Genomic DNA, 13,172 nt, shown 5'->3' on the forward strand with positions numbered 1-13,172 from the left:
AGAGCATGTGACTCTTGATCTCAGAGTTGTGAGTTCAGACTACATGTTGGGTGGAGAGATTACTTTAAAAAAATTATAATTAAAAAAAAATCAACAGTGCTTTAAAAAAAAAACCAAAAATGGAATGACATTCATTAAGCTTATTTTTTATTTATTTAAAAAAATTTTAACCATGAGAAACTCTTGAATACTGAGAACAAACTGAGGGCTGATGGGGGTGGGGAAGTGGAGAAGGAGGGGTGATGGGCATGGAGGAGGGTACTTGTTGGGATGACCTCTGGGTGTTATATGGAAACCAACTTGACAATAAACTATGAGAGAAAAATAAATAAATAAATTTAAAATGTTTACTTATTTTTGGGAGAAGAGAGAGACAGAGTGTGAGCAGGGAAGGAGCAGAGAGAGAATCAGAAGAGACAGAATCAGAAGCAGGCTCCAGGCTTAGAGCTGTCAACACAGAGCCGATGTGGGGCTCGAACTCACAAACTGGGAGATTGTGACCTGAGTTGAAGTTGGACGCTCAACCAACTGAGCCACCCAGGTGCCCCTCATTGAACTTATTTTTACTTGTATTTATTAAATGACACTAGTATTCCTTGAAATAAGGTGCTGTACGATTTCATTTAAAAAGAATTATCTGAGGGGCACCTGGGTGACTCAGGTGCCTGGGTGACGTCTGACTTCAGCTCAGGTCATGATCTCACAGTTCCTGAGTTCGAGCCCAAGTCAGGCTCTCTGCTGTCAACACAGAGACCGCTTCAGATTCTCTGTCCCCCTCTCCCTGTCCCTCCCTGGCTCTCAGGCACACGTACTCTCTCTCAAAAACAAACAAATAAAATATATGAGTACATATATATATATATATATATATATAATAAATTATACTACTGACGGTAAGGGGATAGTGCAACAATTGTCAAGGGACCGAGCAAATGACTGCAATTGGGGCACTTGCTCTGGGCTACAGCTTCTCAGGTCCTTGTTGCTTTGTCGGCCCCCACCCAGCATCTCAACCTCTGGTATTGGTGTGACTTCACTGGCTTTGAGATAAAATGCTCCTCACAGTGGAAAAAATCTCCAAGGCTCCTAGGATCTGCATTGTCAGAGGGGAAACTTCTGAGACGTTTGTCCCTCTGCCTCCCAGGCAGATGGAGCCTGGTTCACCTTTTCCACAGCAGGGATCCCTTCAGGCGCTCCTCCCCACAAAGCTAACAAAACATTGACTTTTGTGCCCAGGAGAACGTTATCTAGCCAACAGTTGACTTGGGGCCTAGGGAACAAATGCATATATACATATTTATTTATCCACGAAGTCATTTCTCTTTTGCAGGCCCTCCGCTGATGGGAGGATCACCAAGTGATTAACAGTTCCAGACCCAAGAATCCTGGGTGGGGATGCTAAGGGAGCCAAGGACTGGTCTTAACATTTCGTGCTGACAGAGATGGCTGACCACAAACTTTGCAAGCCCCGAATCCAATTAAGTTGCAAACATGCTTGCCCTCAGGTAGGTGCTGACCCTGCAGCTGGCCAGCCCCATCTAGGGAAGCCTGGGGAAGGGCTTCCTTTGATTGTGTGTTTGATCCTAGTCATTCATCACAAGTCTTCCCAACTGTCACAGGCTCAGGGCCCTCACGTCCGTTAAGTGCTAGAGGCTCAGTGCCCAGGGTCTGGGAAGTTTCTAAGGGCCTATACTGTGCTGTTCGAGACTGGGAAAAAAAACTATCTGGGCCCCAATACAGGCAGAGTCCACTGCAAAATCTCAGATTTAAAATATGTATTTACCCACCACACAGGAACAAAGTCGACTTCATCTATTTTGAAATTTGGCACTCATAAGAAGTTGATCACATTGCAAAACAATCTTAGGTTAGACTTCCTTATTTTATAGGCATTCCCAGGTACCACAAAGGCAGAAAGGGCAGTGCCAGTTACAAATCATTTGTAGTCCATTTCAAAAATAGAGCTTTAAATATCATTTCAGATCCATTTCTGCAAGAACGATGTTGACTTAGGGATATGTATATCAAATATATTCAATGTGACACAGTGTTAAGGTGCCTAGGTGGTTTGAAACACAGGCCTACGTAAGGGTCAGGTCAGCACAGGGCTGACACCACCAACAGAAGGAAAAGGATGCTATTAATCACTGTTTTGTGAAGGTCTGCTGCGTGCTTGGCATAGTGCGAGGTACTTCGTGAAGAATGATAGCTATCATTTAAAAAAGAGTTGGGGCACCTGGGTGGCTCGGTCGGTTAACCATCCGACTTCGGCTCAGGTCATGATCTCGTGGTTCATGGGTTTGAGCCCTGCGTCGAGCTCTGTGCTGACGGCTGGCTCAGAGCCTGGAGCCTGCTTCAGATTCTGTGTCTCCCTCTCTCTCTGACCCTCCCTTGCTCACGCTGTCCCTCTCTGAAATTAAAAAAAAAAAAATTAAAAAAAAGTGTTTACTGGGGCACCTGGGTGGCTCAGTCGGTTAAACATCCGACTCTTGGTTTCGGCTCAGATCATGATGTCAAGGTTCATAGGTTCGAGCCCCATGTCAAGGCCTGGGTGGGGCTCCTCCTGCCTGCTTGGGATTCTCTCTCTCTCACCCCCCCTCTCTGCCCCTCCCCTGCGTATGTTCTCTCTCTCTCAAAATAAATAAATAAACTTAAAAAAATGAAAATAAAAAGTGTTCACTGTGTCCAAAGGCATTCGCTTTATATACAATTTTATCTGCAAAGCAATATTATGTGTTCCATATTAATATCCCCATTTTCCAGGAAAGGAAATTGAGGCTTGGAGAGGTGAAGGTCACAGATTTAGTAAGTGGCAGATGTAGTAAATGGAATTGAAAATGAGGCAAGCCTGGCTCCAAAGTTATGTTGTCTCTTTCTGCCACACTGACTTCCTGTTTATTGAACTTATCTTATGGGCTAACATTGGTGACCAAATTTCTATGCTAACAGACTGGCCTTCTTTTTGTCTCCTGAACATGTTTTGTTTTTTTTTTTTTTTTTTTCCCTCTGAGAGCCCTCTCTCAAATATTATCCATCATTCAGAGCTCAGCTTGATCGCCTGTGTGAGTCTTCCTGTTCGGTTCCACCTGAGGCCAACTAATCCCTCCTGAACCTAACCTTCTTCAACAGCACTTCCTGGTACCACTCATCTGGGTGCCTGATTGTGTGCTACCTTGTTTTGTTATTGGATTCTTACAGGTGTATCCAGTCTTTACACCTAGATGGAAGATGTCCCCTAGTGCTTCGCTGGCCCACAGGGACACTCAGGGATTGTGCTGCCTCTTGGAATCCACATCATTTCTTTTTGTTTTTTAGTGTTTATTTATTTATTTAAAAAAATTTAAATCCTTATTTATTTTTGAGAGAGAATGTGAGTGGGGGAGGGGCAGAGAGAGAGGGAGACACAGAATCCAAAGCAGGTTCCAGGTTCCTAGCTGTCAGCACAGAGCTAGATGTGGGGCTCAAACTCAGAAGCCGCAAGATCATGACCTGAGCCAAAGTTGGACCAATTGAGCCACCCAGGCGCCCCACTTTTTGTGGTCTTTAACTTACTACAAGCCTGTGCACAGCATTTGGACCTCCCAGGGATGACAAAAACAACAGTGATAAAAGTGATCGTAGCTTGTATTTACTGGGCTGGGGGTTTCTATGTTCCAGTCACTGTTCCAAATGTTCTATGTCTGTTTTCTTTCTCCTTTTCTTCCTTCCTTCCTTCCTTCCTTCCTTCCACACGTGAAGGACCTTCCTACTGCCCTTGGCCCATAACTATCTTATCTTCCTCACCTAGTTCTTGAAGAGAAATACTGGTCAGAGACTAAGATCCATGGAGAGCTAGTTAAGAAAAACCCCATTTAGGCCAGTGTACTCCTACCCTTGACTGAATGCAGATGTGTGCTGGGTATACAAAGACACAACATAAATGTCTTCCTTCCTAATTTTCTGAAATTATTTTGGGGGGAAAGGAAGTAATTCAAAACATTATTTTTACATAAAATAAAACCATATGATGGATAATGTTGAAAAATTCAAATAAATTACAGAGGTTTTTTTTTTCAATTTAAAATGTTTTTGCTTTGAAATAATTTCAAATTTATATGTAAGTCTCAGAATGATTACACAGGGCTCCCCTATGTGCTCCAACCAGATCCCCCAATTATTAACAATCCTGAACTATTGAGAATAGGTTACAGACATGATACTCCATTACCCCTTCATACTAGAGTGAGTATTTCCTAATTACAAGTACCCTGGACCACATAAGCACAGCACAGCCATCAAAACCAGGAAATTAGCCTTGATCTATTACCCACAAGTGAAATTTTAAGATAACATATAAAACATCTATGCATATGGCTATTCTGTTAGTTAAGTGAAAGGAGGTTTCAGAGAAGGCTCCCTGTTGATGGGCATGACTTCAGGTATTTTAATTAATTCTCCACTGTCATTTCTAGCACTTTGGGGAAAAGTCTGAGAAACATTGTTCTGTGGGCTCTAGCTGACCATGAAAACGCAGCCTGGGTGTACCAACTCTGAAGGAATGGTGACCCTTACCAAAGAAAGAATGTTTGGGGATGTCTCAGGCCCACCTGGAGGTCCACCACATGGGATCTCCGCAATGTTTTTCACCCTGGACTCAACTAGCAGATAGGAAGTGAAGACCTTTGTCCTTGCTGCATGCCCTTACTTATGTGTCCAATAGCTAGTGGCATGGCCCAAGGACATGCTTGACTGGTTTATAATCAAGCTCTTGGGTACTATGTTATTCCCCATCTCACTGACACAATATGAACATTCAGGTGAAGGGGATGTGGTCCACAGGTGAGAGGCAGAAATGTAAACATGTCAGGATTATGGACACTGAACACTTTTGGATGAACACGCTTTTGTCTCAAGTCCAGGATTCTGCCCATTTGCAGATTCATTTGCCAATCCATGGGTAGTGAATTCGACCTTGGGAACTGTCTGAGATCCATTTGGGACAATTAATTAGAATGTCATTTTGGAAGTATCACTGGACTGGTTCAAGAAACCTGAGTACTTACTTAAACTAGCCACGTGATCTTGAACGAGGTGTTTAAGTCCTTTGGGTCTTATTTTTCTCATTTGCAAAATGGGGAAGGCTGAAGTAGATGATATCTGAGGTCAGTGGATACAATCTCTTATAACATAATTTTACGAATATCTGCCGAAAGAGTCTAAAGCTATGCAGACATATAGATATATCTTGTGCTAAATGCCATCGCCTGAGCAAGAATTTGTACTAATTTACACCAGGTCAGTTTATGTTTTAAACATGTAAGCTCAATTGAGTTTCTATATAGACCATAGAAGACCATATAGAAGACCATAGAAAGTGACAGTTATGATACTTTCCCACTGGAAGTCCACTGGAAAGCAGTGGCGGACCATGACCCATGGGCATCGGTGGCAGTTTTGAGTAACAGAAGACAAAGTAGGAAAGGGAGCTGAATCAGAGAGTGGGAAAAATGCAAGAGGTCTTCCATGATGGTGAGGTCATACTAAGCTCACCTGAGGAATGATTTGAATGTCTCAGGAGGGGAAGTTGGAAATGTCACTAGAGCCATTTCTCTCCATCAATTGCTATGATACTTGAATCCTCAAGAGGAGAGGAGCTGGAGTGGTGGACACCCTCAGAAATTAGTGGCCCTAAATCCTCTGCTTTCTTTTTATATTTTTTGATTCATAGAAGGTAGAGTTGGGAAAAAAGAAAAAAAAATCCCTAAATAAAGTAGTCTTAACAGAAATACTTGATAGCCCCCTCCCCCTCTTTTTTGGTTCCAATTGAAAGCATTGCTCCCTACCCCACCCCACTCCAAATTACTTTACCCAGAGGGATGAATGCATATTGTCCTTTTTGTCTGACTTTGAGCCTTACTTTATCCACTCTTGGCTAGGAACTACTTTTGGCAAAGGAAGGCTGAGGAGGAGTTTGGCCTTTGTTGAAATCCTTTGTTCTTCTGTCACGGAAGTCACGCCTGCTACATCCATCACAGGTTTGGCCACCAAACATTTGACACCACAGTAATAAATATGATAAGACCTCTTGCACTTTTCCTCCATGCCAGCCACTGTACTAAGTGCTTTAAATATATTGTCACATTTAATCTCCCTGATACTCCCATCTAGTAGGTTACCTTTATATAAATAGGAAATTCCCATCTCCCTAAGTCAAGAGGATTTTCATCATAGTATGTATTTCCTTTATGAGTAGGCATCTTTCCTTACCTCCCCTCTTGTGAACCAAGGGTTTCCTACACGGCCCTGTTAGCGATGTCTTCTCAAGCTTCTGTGGCTTCATGGATGCTCCTAGGCTTACTGGCTTTGGAGTCCTGTACAGGTAAACATCCTGACAAGAATTGTACCTGCTCCTCTTTCTACCTTCCCTGGTGGGATGGGGGTAGGAGGAGACCTTTAAAAGAGCGAGTATCTAAAGTCTTCAAAGTCCTTTTGGAAGCTGCAAGAGCATAAGAATGGGCCAAGGTTCTCTCAAAGGAGCATCCCTGAATGTTAATGCCATTGGTGTATTTCTTGCCATAGCACTAGGGTTATTCCCTTAAAGCCATAGGTTCTATGAAGAAGGCCATTGACAATATAAATCAATGTGTGGAGAAGGGGCTCATTCAAAGGTATTTTCTCTTTCCTACATTCTGCCCTTGAGATCAGGACCCTCCTTTTAACATTGACTCAGCTGGCCCTCTTTGTAATGTCTATGAGTCATTTGCTTCAGTGTATGGAGACCTTGGGGAACCAGGGTGATGTAGAAAAGTTTCCTACCTATCTACCTCAGTTCTTACTTGTAGGAAAGTGAGTGAGCTCTAGCACCAGTTTTAGGGTTATTTTCTTTTTCTTTTCTTTTTTAGAAAGAGAGAAAGAGTGAATGGGGGAAAGGGGCAAAGGAAGAGAGAGAATGTAGCCTGATGTGCGGCTTGATTCCATGACTCTGGGATCATGACCTGAGCTGAAATCAAGTCAGACACTCAACCAACTGAGCCACCCAGGTGCCATTGGGGTTACTTTCTTTAGTGGACTCCTTAGGTCCAGGTTGAAATAATTTTCTTTTTCTTTCTTTTCTAAAAATTTATTTATTTTGAGAGAGAGAGAGAGAGAGTGCGAGTGCATGAGCAGGGTAGGGGCAGAGAGAGAGGGAAAGAGAGAATCTTAAACAGGTTCTGCTCTGACAGCATGGGGCTTGAACCCATGACCTGTGAGATCCTCACCTGAGCCAAAATCAAGAGCCAGATGCTTAACTGACTGAGCCACTCAGGAGCCCCAAAACAATTTTCTTTAAAGCCACCTACGCAAGGCTGGGAAACATTCCCCTACATACTCTCCTCCCCTCTCCAAGCTCCTACACCCAGAAACAGAAATGTTTAATAACTAATCAGCCTCCTTTTCCCATTCTTCAACCACCAGGTAGGAATGCATCAAGCTTCAGCCAGCCTTGGTAATTGGCCCAAACCTGTTATTCACTTTGGACCTCACCTTTGACCTTTGGAAAGTTGAATAGTCAAAAGCTTATTTCAACATTATTCTTGGCATCTCTCAACATGTCTGTGATCAAAGTCATGTGAAGGAATGGGTGACTGTCAAACCTAATCAGTTAAATCATCAGTGATGAGAACAAGCAAGTCATTTGAATTCGTTGTTAATATCTGAATCACTTTCAAATATTAGTGGGCATTCTAAATGTAATTTAGAGTGAAATTTTCCTTGTGAACTTTTTTAAGTGTTGAAATTCTGTCAGTCAGTAGAAGTATAAATGCACATTTATTATTTTAAGAAAAATGCTGTAATAATTAATGATTGTAAAAGTTTATATTATACATAAAACAATGAAGAATTTTCACATAGAATAGGAAAATCAGTTGACAGTTAATATATGATAAGAGATAGTATATTAGCTGAACAACTTTAAGAAGAACGTCGTATACTTTTTGAGCCAAAGTATTTATAACAATTTAATAAATAGTATAAGTACTATTCAATTCAAAAAAATAGAACAGAACAACAGAAATTCATTTAGATCATAATTCCATCTATGATTCCATTATATCACAATCTTTATAGAATTGATTGGTATATTAGCATTTATCATATTAAATAAAATAATTCTTAAGAACTATATATTCAGGAGGATATTTTTATTGAGGTACAATGTACAAACAGTTGACTATACACATCTTAATTGTACAGCTCAATGGGTTTTCACATAGTAAACATATCCAGACCAAGAAAGAACATTTCCAGATTACATCTTACCCCTTCCCAGTTAGTATTCCCCAAGATACCATTATTCTGAACTCAACCACCACAGATTAATTTTGAATTGTGTTTGATTTTTAGTTACTTAGTACTATTTAGGTCATGAATCTTTTAAGAAAAAGTTTTATCTGGAAATTCTTCTCATTTTGAGAGGATGCATTAAAAGCATCATTATAGCCACTTCAACATTTTGTGAGGAGGATGTCTTCAAAACCATAATATCCATAAGAAAAACATCAGTATATATAATTTATATTTATATGATATACGTCAATTTGTACAATTTATATTTATATGAATATATAAAGAGTTGTGAAAAAAATAATAAAGGGAAAAAATCAATATCCCCAAGTATCTTGCTTTTCTATGCACCTCATTGAAACCATCTATTTAAAGTGATAGTTGTATGGGGTGCCTGAGTGGCTCAGTTGGTTGCGCATCTGACTTTGGCTCAGGTCATGATCTCAGTTTGGTTTGTGATCTCAAAGTTTGGCTCACAGTGAGTTCAAGTCCCTCATGGCTCTCTGCTGTCAGCACAGAATCTGCTTTGGATCCTCTGTCCCTCTCTGCTCCTCCACCACTTGTGCACTCTCTCTCTCTCTCTCAAAAATAAATAGCATTAAAAAAATAAAGTGATAAATGTAGAGTATAACGACCATAGGATATATAGATTTACATTTAGTCATTTGATATTTGGCCACAATGTGTATTTAGTGCACCTCTACTTCCAAGACTCAGCAATGTATTGCCCCACACTCTGCTTGAATTGCTCAATGTCTGCTCTTTCTTTTGATCATCTCCTCCCTATTGTAGCTCCTCCTCCTCTCCAACCACCAGCCCACCCAGCAGGACTCTGCAGACTTGTCCTCTAGCTACTCATGAACATCACTCTAGCAGAAGAAAACCCTCAAGGAAAGTTGAGTGGGGTATTTGCCTTCATTGGCATGTTTGCCAAGGTGGATTTGACTGGACGACTATCTGCTACTACTAGTGATCATTATTAAATGCCTACCAGGGCTGAGAGCTGCTTAAGGCATCATAACTATCATTTCTAAATCTTCCTGCAATCCTGTTGTGTAGGTGGTATTACTCCCATTTTGCTGTGTGGAAGCACAGCTGCAGAGAGGTTCAGTAGTTTGCTGGAGGTCACTTGGCCAGGAATACTGAGCCAACCAAGATTTACACCCAATTTTATCTGGCTCCAAAGATGACTCTGACTCTGGTAAGGAGTAAAGGAGCACTGGTGGTGGCAGAGAGGGACAGGTAGGGATGACTGTCCAGTTGGGGAGGGAAGGTCTAACAAGGTAATTGGGCATTGAAGTAGGGTGTCCATGGGCATAGTGCAGTTTGTCTGGGACTGAAATAGAGAACATGCCAGTGATGGTTAGGGCTGTGGGCAATGGGGGGGGGGTTGGGCACTATCAGAGCCAGTGGGAAGCCACGGCTTCTCTAGTTCTGCTCAGTAGAGAGGGAGAAGTGGTACCTACACCCTGGGAGGACAGGGAGATGGCATTTCCACATCTCAAGCCCTCCGGCCTGGGCAGACTGCCAGGGAAGCACCGAAGCAGGAGAGATCATTATCAGAGGAAGGAAGCTCTGGCAGCTCCCACCAGCCTGTTTGTGACAAGCAGGCTCTGGGCCACGGAAGTCCCTTGAGGTCAAGGGAAATGTGATCCTGGAGCAGGGGGATGAAGCTGGGACACTCCCCTGACCCAATGCCTTCAGGCCAAAGGGATTTAGCCACAGCCAAGCCCAGGGGGCTGGGTCAGATGAACAGTGGGCTGGAGAAGGGGGAGCTCAGTTAGAGAGGCAGAGAAAGAATGAATTAAGATCCCTGGAGCACCTCATAAACAGCTCTTGGCTGGAGAGGTAGTGACCTTTATTGCAGCCAGCACAGGATAACTGGCTCTTCAGAGCTCTCAGAGTACATGGGTGAACTCTTACCTAGTTCTCTTGTGCCTGCAGAGGTCTCTCCTTTTTTTGCATAATGGTCAAGTACAAAGTACACTGAATTTAGACTAAGGAGTCCTAAATGCAAGTCCAGGTTCTGCTACGAACTAATTTGACAAGCTCTTTAATGAATTACACTTTCTGAAATCTCAATTTCCTCCCCTAAAGAAGGCAAGGAATCCCTCTCAAGTCTATCTCACAAGGAACTCATGTGGCTACACCATGAAAAGCCTAAAATGCTATATAAATATGAAGTGGTACTTTGTTTTCTTTCTTCCCAGCTGCCTCTGGCCCAACATAACACGGGCCGTATCACTACCACATTAGCTGGGGAAGATTCCTAGTTTAAGAACAGGAACAGTTCTGTCCATAAATCCCATATCCTCCTTGTCCCTTTATTAGGGGAGAGATGTACAAGGCACAGGCCAGAGAACCCATACTCCTAGCTTGTTCAGCCCCTCTCTTGGGGGTAAGCTTCCGGGAAAACAGCAACAAAGAGATGAAAGACCATCACTTCTGGAGCTTAGCCCACCAACCTGTCTACCTCAGCTCACCCTCAGCCTCTCAGACGAGTGAGAACAGGCCCTAACAGAGGAGAGGAAAAGAACCTTATGGGCGTATGAAGAGTAGGATAGAGGGGCGCCTGGGTGGCTCAGTCAGTTGAACATCCGACTTTGGCTCAGGTCATGATCTCAAGGTTCATGAGTTTGAGCCCCGCATTGGGCTCGCCTCTGTCAGTGCAGAGCCCACTTCGGATCCTCTGTCCCCCTTTCTCTCTCTGCCCCTCCCCCCTCTCTCAAAAATAAATAAGTATTAAAAAAAAAAAAGAGTTGCACAGAGGCCTGGAGAGGGAATTAAGGCACAGCCCAAGAGGGAGAAAGACTGAAAACCTAAACGACGTTGTCCAAGTGCACAGGGACCAGCTTGAATTTCCCAGAGTCCCCTGGCTGGGGAGGGTCACAGGCTACAATGTAAGAAGCGGCCAGTTGCTTCTCTTTGTACTTGCAGTTTGGGTACTTCCCCGAGGTGAGCTTACATGTGCTCAGAGACACAGGCTTTTGGCTCTGGTGGCAGTTTTTACGGCCCTTCTTGCAGGCTGTGGCGGGGGTCTGACAGGTGGCGGCCACCCTGGAGAAGGATTCATGCAGGAAGGTGTTGAAATCTTTGCAGTGTTTCGTGTATTTGTTGACGTTGCCCATCGCGGTGTTGCATCCCCGGGGTTTGGGCTGCACGTGCTGAGTTTCAAACCACTGAGCCGCAGTCATCTTGCTGGGCTTGGCGCTGACTGGGACCTCAGCCAGCCACAGCCCCAGCAGCAGGAGCAAGAGCAGAGTGAGGGATCCCGCTCTGGCTGCTGCCATCTCTCTTAGAGGAACAGTCAGGATGGAGGGCGAGGGTTGCTGAGGACAGAGAGCAGGAGGTGAGAAATTCATCTTCCTGTACGCACTCCTTCTCTCTCATCACCGTTACCCTCCCCGACTGCCTCCTTCTTTCCTCACCGGGGGTCTCCTCCCTTCTTCCCTGCTCTGGGTGCCCTCCTCACTCACTGTGTCCCAATCCCCTTCACCTTGTACCCTGTCTTCCCTCATTCTGTCTTCCTACTCTTTGTTCTATTTCCTCTCCCTCAAGCCCCATCCGCTTTGTGCCCTTATCCCCTGGCTCTGTGTCTCATCCACTTCATGACACCCCCTGGCCCCCATGTACCCACTCTGTGCCTTCATCCTGGCATCACTCTCCTCTCTCCCCTGTGTGTGTCCTTATCGCCTCCTCCTTCATCTATCTCATCCCTCACCTGCACCAGAGCCCATTCCTTCTCTGTCCTGTCTCCTCGCCCAGGTACCTCCATGGGTCTCACCTCCTCACTGAGTCCTTGAGCGGGAGTCTGCAGCTCCCGCTTAGCAGACTGAGGCTGCCCCTACCTGACAATGGCCTCAGATCATTTGCCTTTTAACTCCTTAAGAGCTGGCCTGAGCTTCGTCACTTCTGTTTGGGGGCAGGCTGAAGAGTCATCCCGGATCAGGAAATGAATCAAGGTCATGCGTCTCCACCTACATGTCCCAAGTAAGTGGATGCCTATGGAGCGAGTGTACCCACCTAGACAGGTTCAGCAATGAGGAAGCTTCAATCCTCATGCCCAAAGAATAGATTTGGTCCCCAGCCACATAGTTTTCATGACTCTAATAAAGCGCCTGACCCAGGTGTCAACCCCAAGTGAAGTTCAGGAGAGTTGCCATTTATCCCCTATATACACCTTTGGTTCACAGAATCTGGGAAGATCCAATCTCCGCGGTGATAAGGATAGCTTTTCCTGTGGCCTGAGGAGATGCAGAGAAAATAGCCTAGAATATTGCTTTGTAGGATTTCTTGTCATCAGGACTTCCTGCTTATCTTTTGGAGGAGATGGAGGAGACGGAAGTGAATGAATCGGCACAGTCACGATGCCCAGCACCACCCGACTCAGGTCTTCTGTGGTGATTCAGTCCTCAGGGCCCCTCAGCGCCAGGTGCTGAGCAGCCACCTGGCTTTACCTGGAGAAGGCCCCCAATACCTTTCGTCCTTTACTCTTTCCCTCACTTTATTAACGTTTGTAAAACTTAAACATTATCCAAATGTGAAAATGCTGTTGGTGGTGGTGGTTGCCTCTTTCTGCCTTAGGCCTTGATCTTGCAGGCCCTGTCCCTTGTGGTAGTTCTGTGTGGAGAGCCTCAGGTGGAACTGGTCTGGGGGCTCCAGTGAGCTTGGCACAGGACACTCAGGAGAACCAAGACACTGAGGAATAGAAGCATCACCATCTGTGGGTGGGAAGGCCCGGGAAATCGAGATGAACAGCAGTTAGTAGTAGTTGATCTCAGAACACTGAATTCATGTTCATCCATGCAGTAAACATATTTATTGAGTGTTATGTGGCGAGGTGCATAGATCAGTGAATAAGAGAGACA

At 44.2% G+C, this 13,172-nt stretch overlaps 1 protein-coding gene across 3 annotated transcripts; it reads right to left on the bottom strand.

Annotated features, from left to right (window-relative positions):
- Positions 1 to 11,080: 11,080 nt before the first annotated feature.
- LOC120240485 (ribonuclease 7-like) lies at positions 11,081 to 12,787 on the bottom strand. Of its 3 annotated transcripts, none has more exons than XM_039245234.1 (2): positions 12,485 to 12,787; positions 11,081 to 11,633 (listed from the first exon to the last, which is right to left on the bottom strand). In XM_039245234.1, exons 1-2 carry the CDS (start codon positions 12,602 to 12,604, stop codon positions 11,124 to 11,126), a joined length of 630 nt encoding a protein of 209 aa, XP_039101165.1. In that variant the 5' UTR covers positions 12,605 to 12,787; the 3' UTR covers positions 11,081 to 11,123. The 3 variants fall into 3 exon arrangements, with proteins under 3 accessions (XP_039101165.1, XP_039101167.1, XP_039101166.1); XM_039245236.1 differs by lacking the exon at positions 12,485 to 12,787 and adding an exon at positions 12,089 to 12,168; XM_039245235.1 differs by lacking the exon at positions 12,485 to 12,787 and adding an exon at positions 12,026 to 12,112.
- Between the last annotated feature and the right edge of the window lie 385 nt (positions 12,788 to 13,172).

The sequence above is a fragment of the Hyaena hyaena genome, unplaced genomic scaffold (genome assembly GCF_003009895.1).
Source record: "Hyaena hyaena isolate Hyena2069 unplaced genomic scaffold, ASM300989v1 scaffold_256, whole genome shotgun sequence".
Taxonomy (NCBI): Eukaryota; Metazoa; Chordata; class Mammalia; order Carnivora; family Hyaenidae; genus Hyaena; species Hyaena hyaena.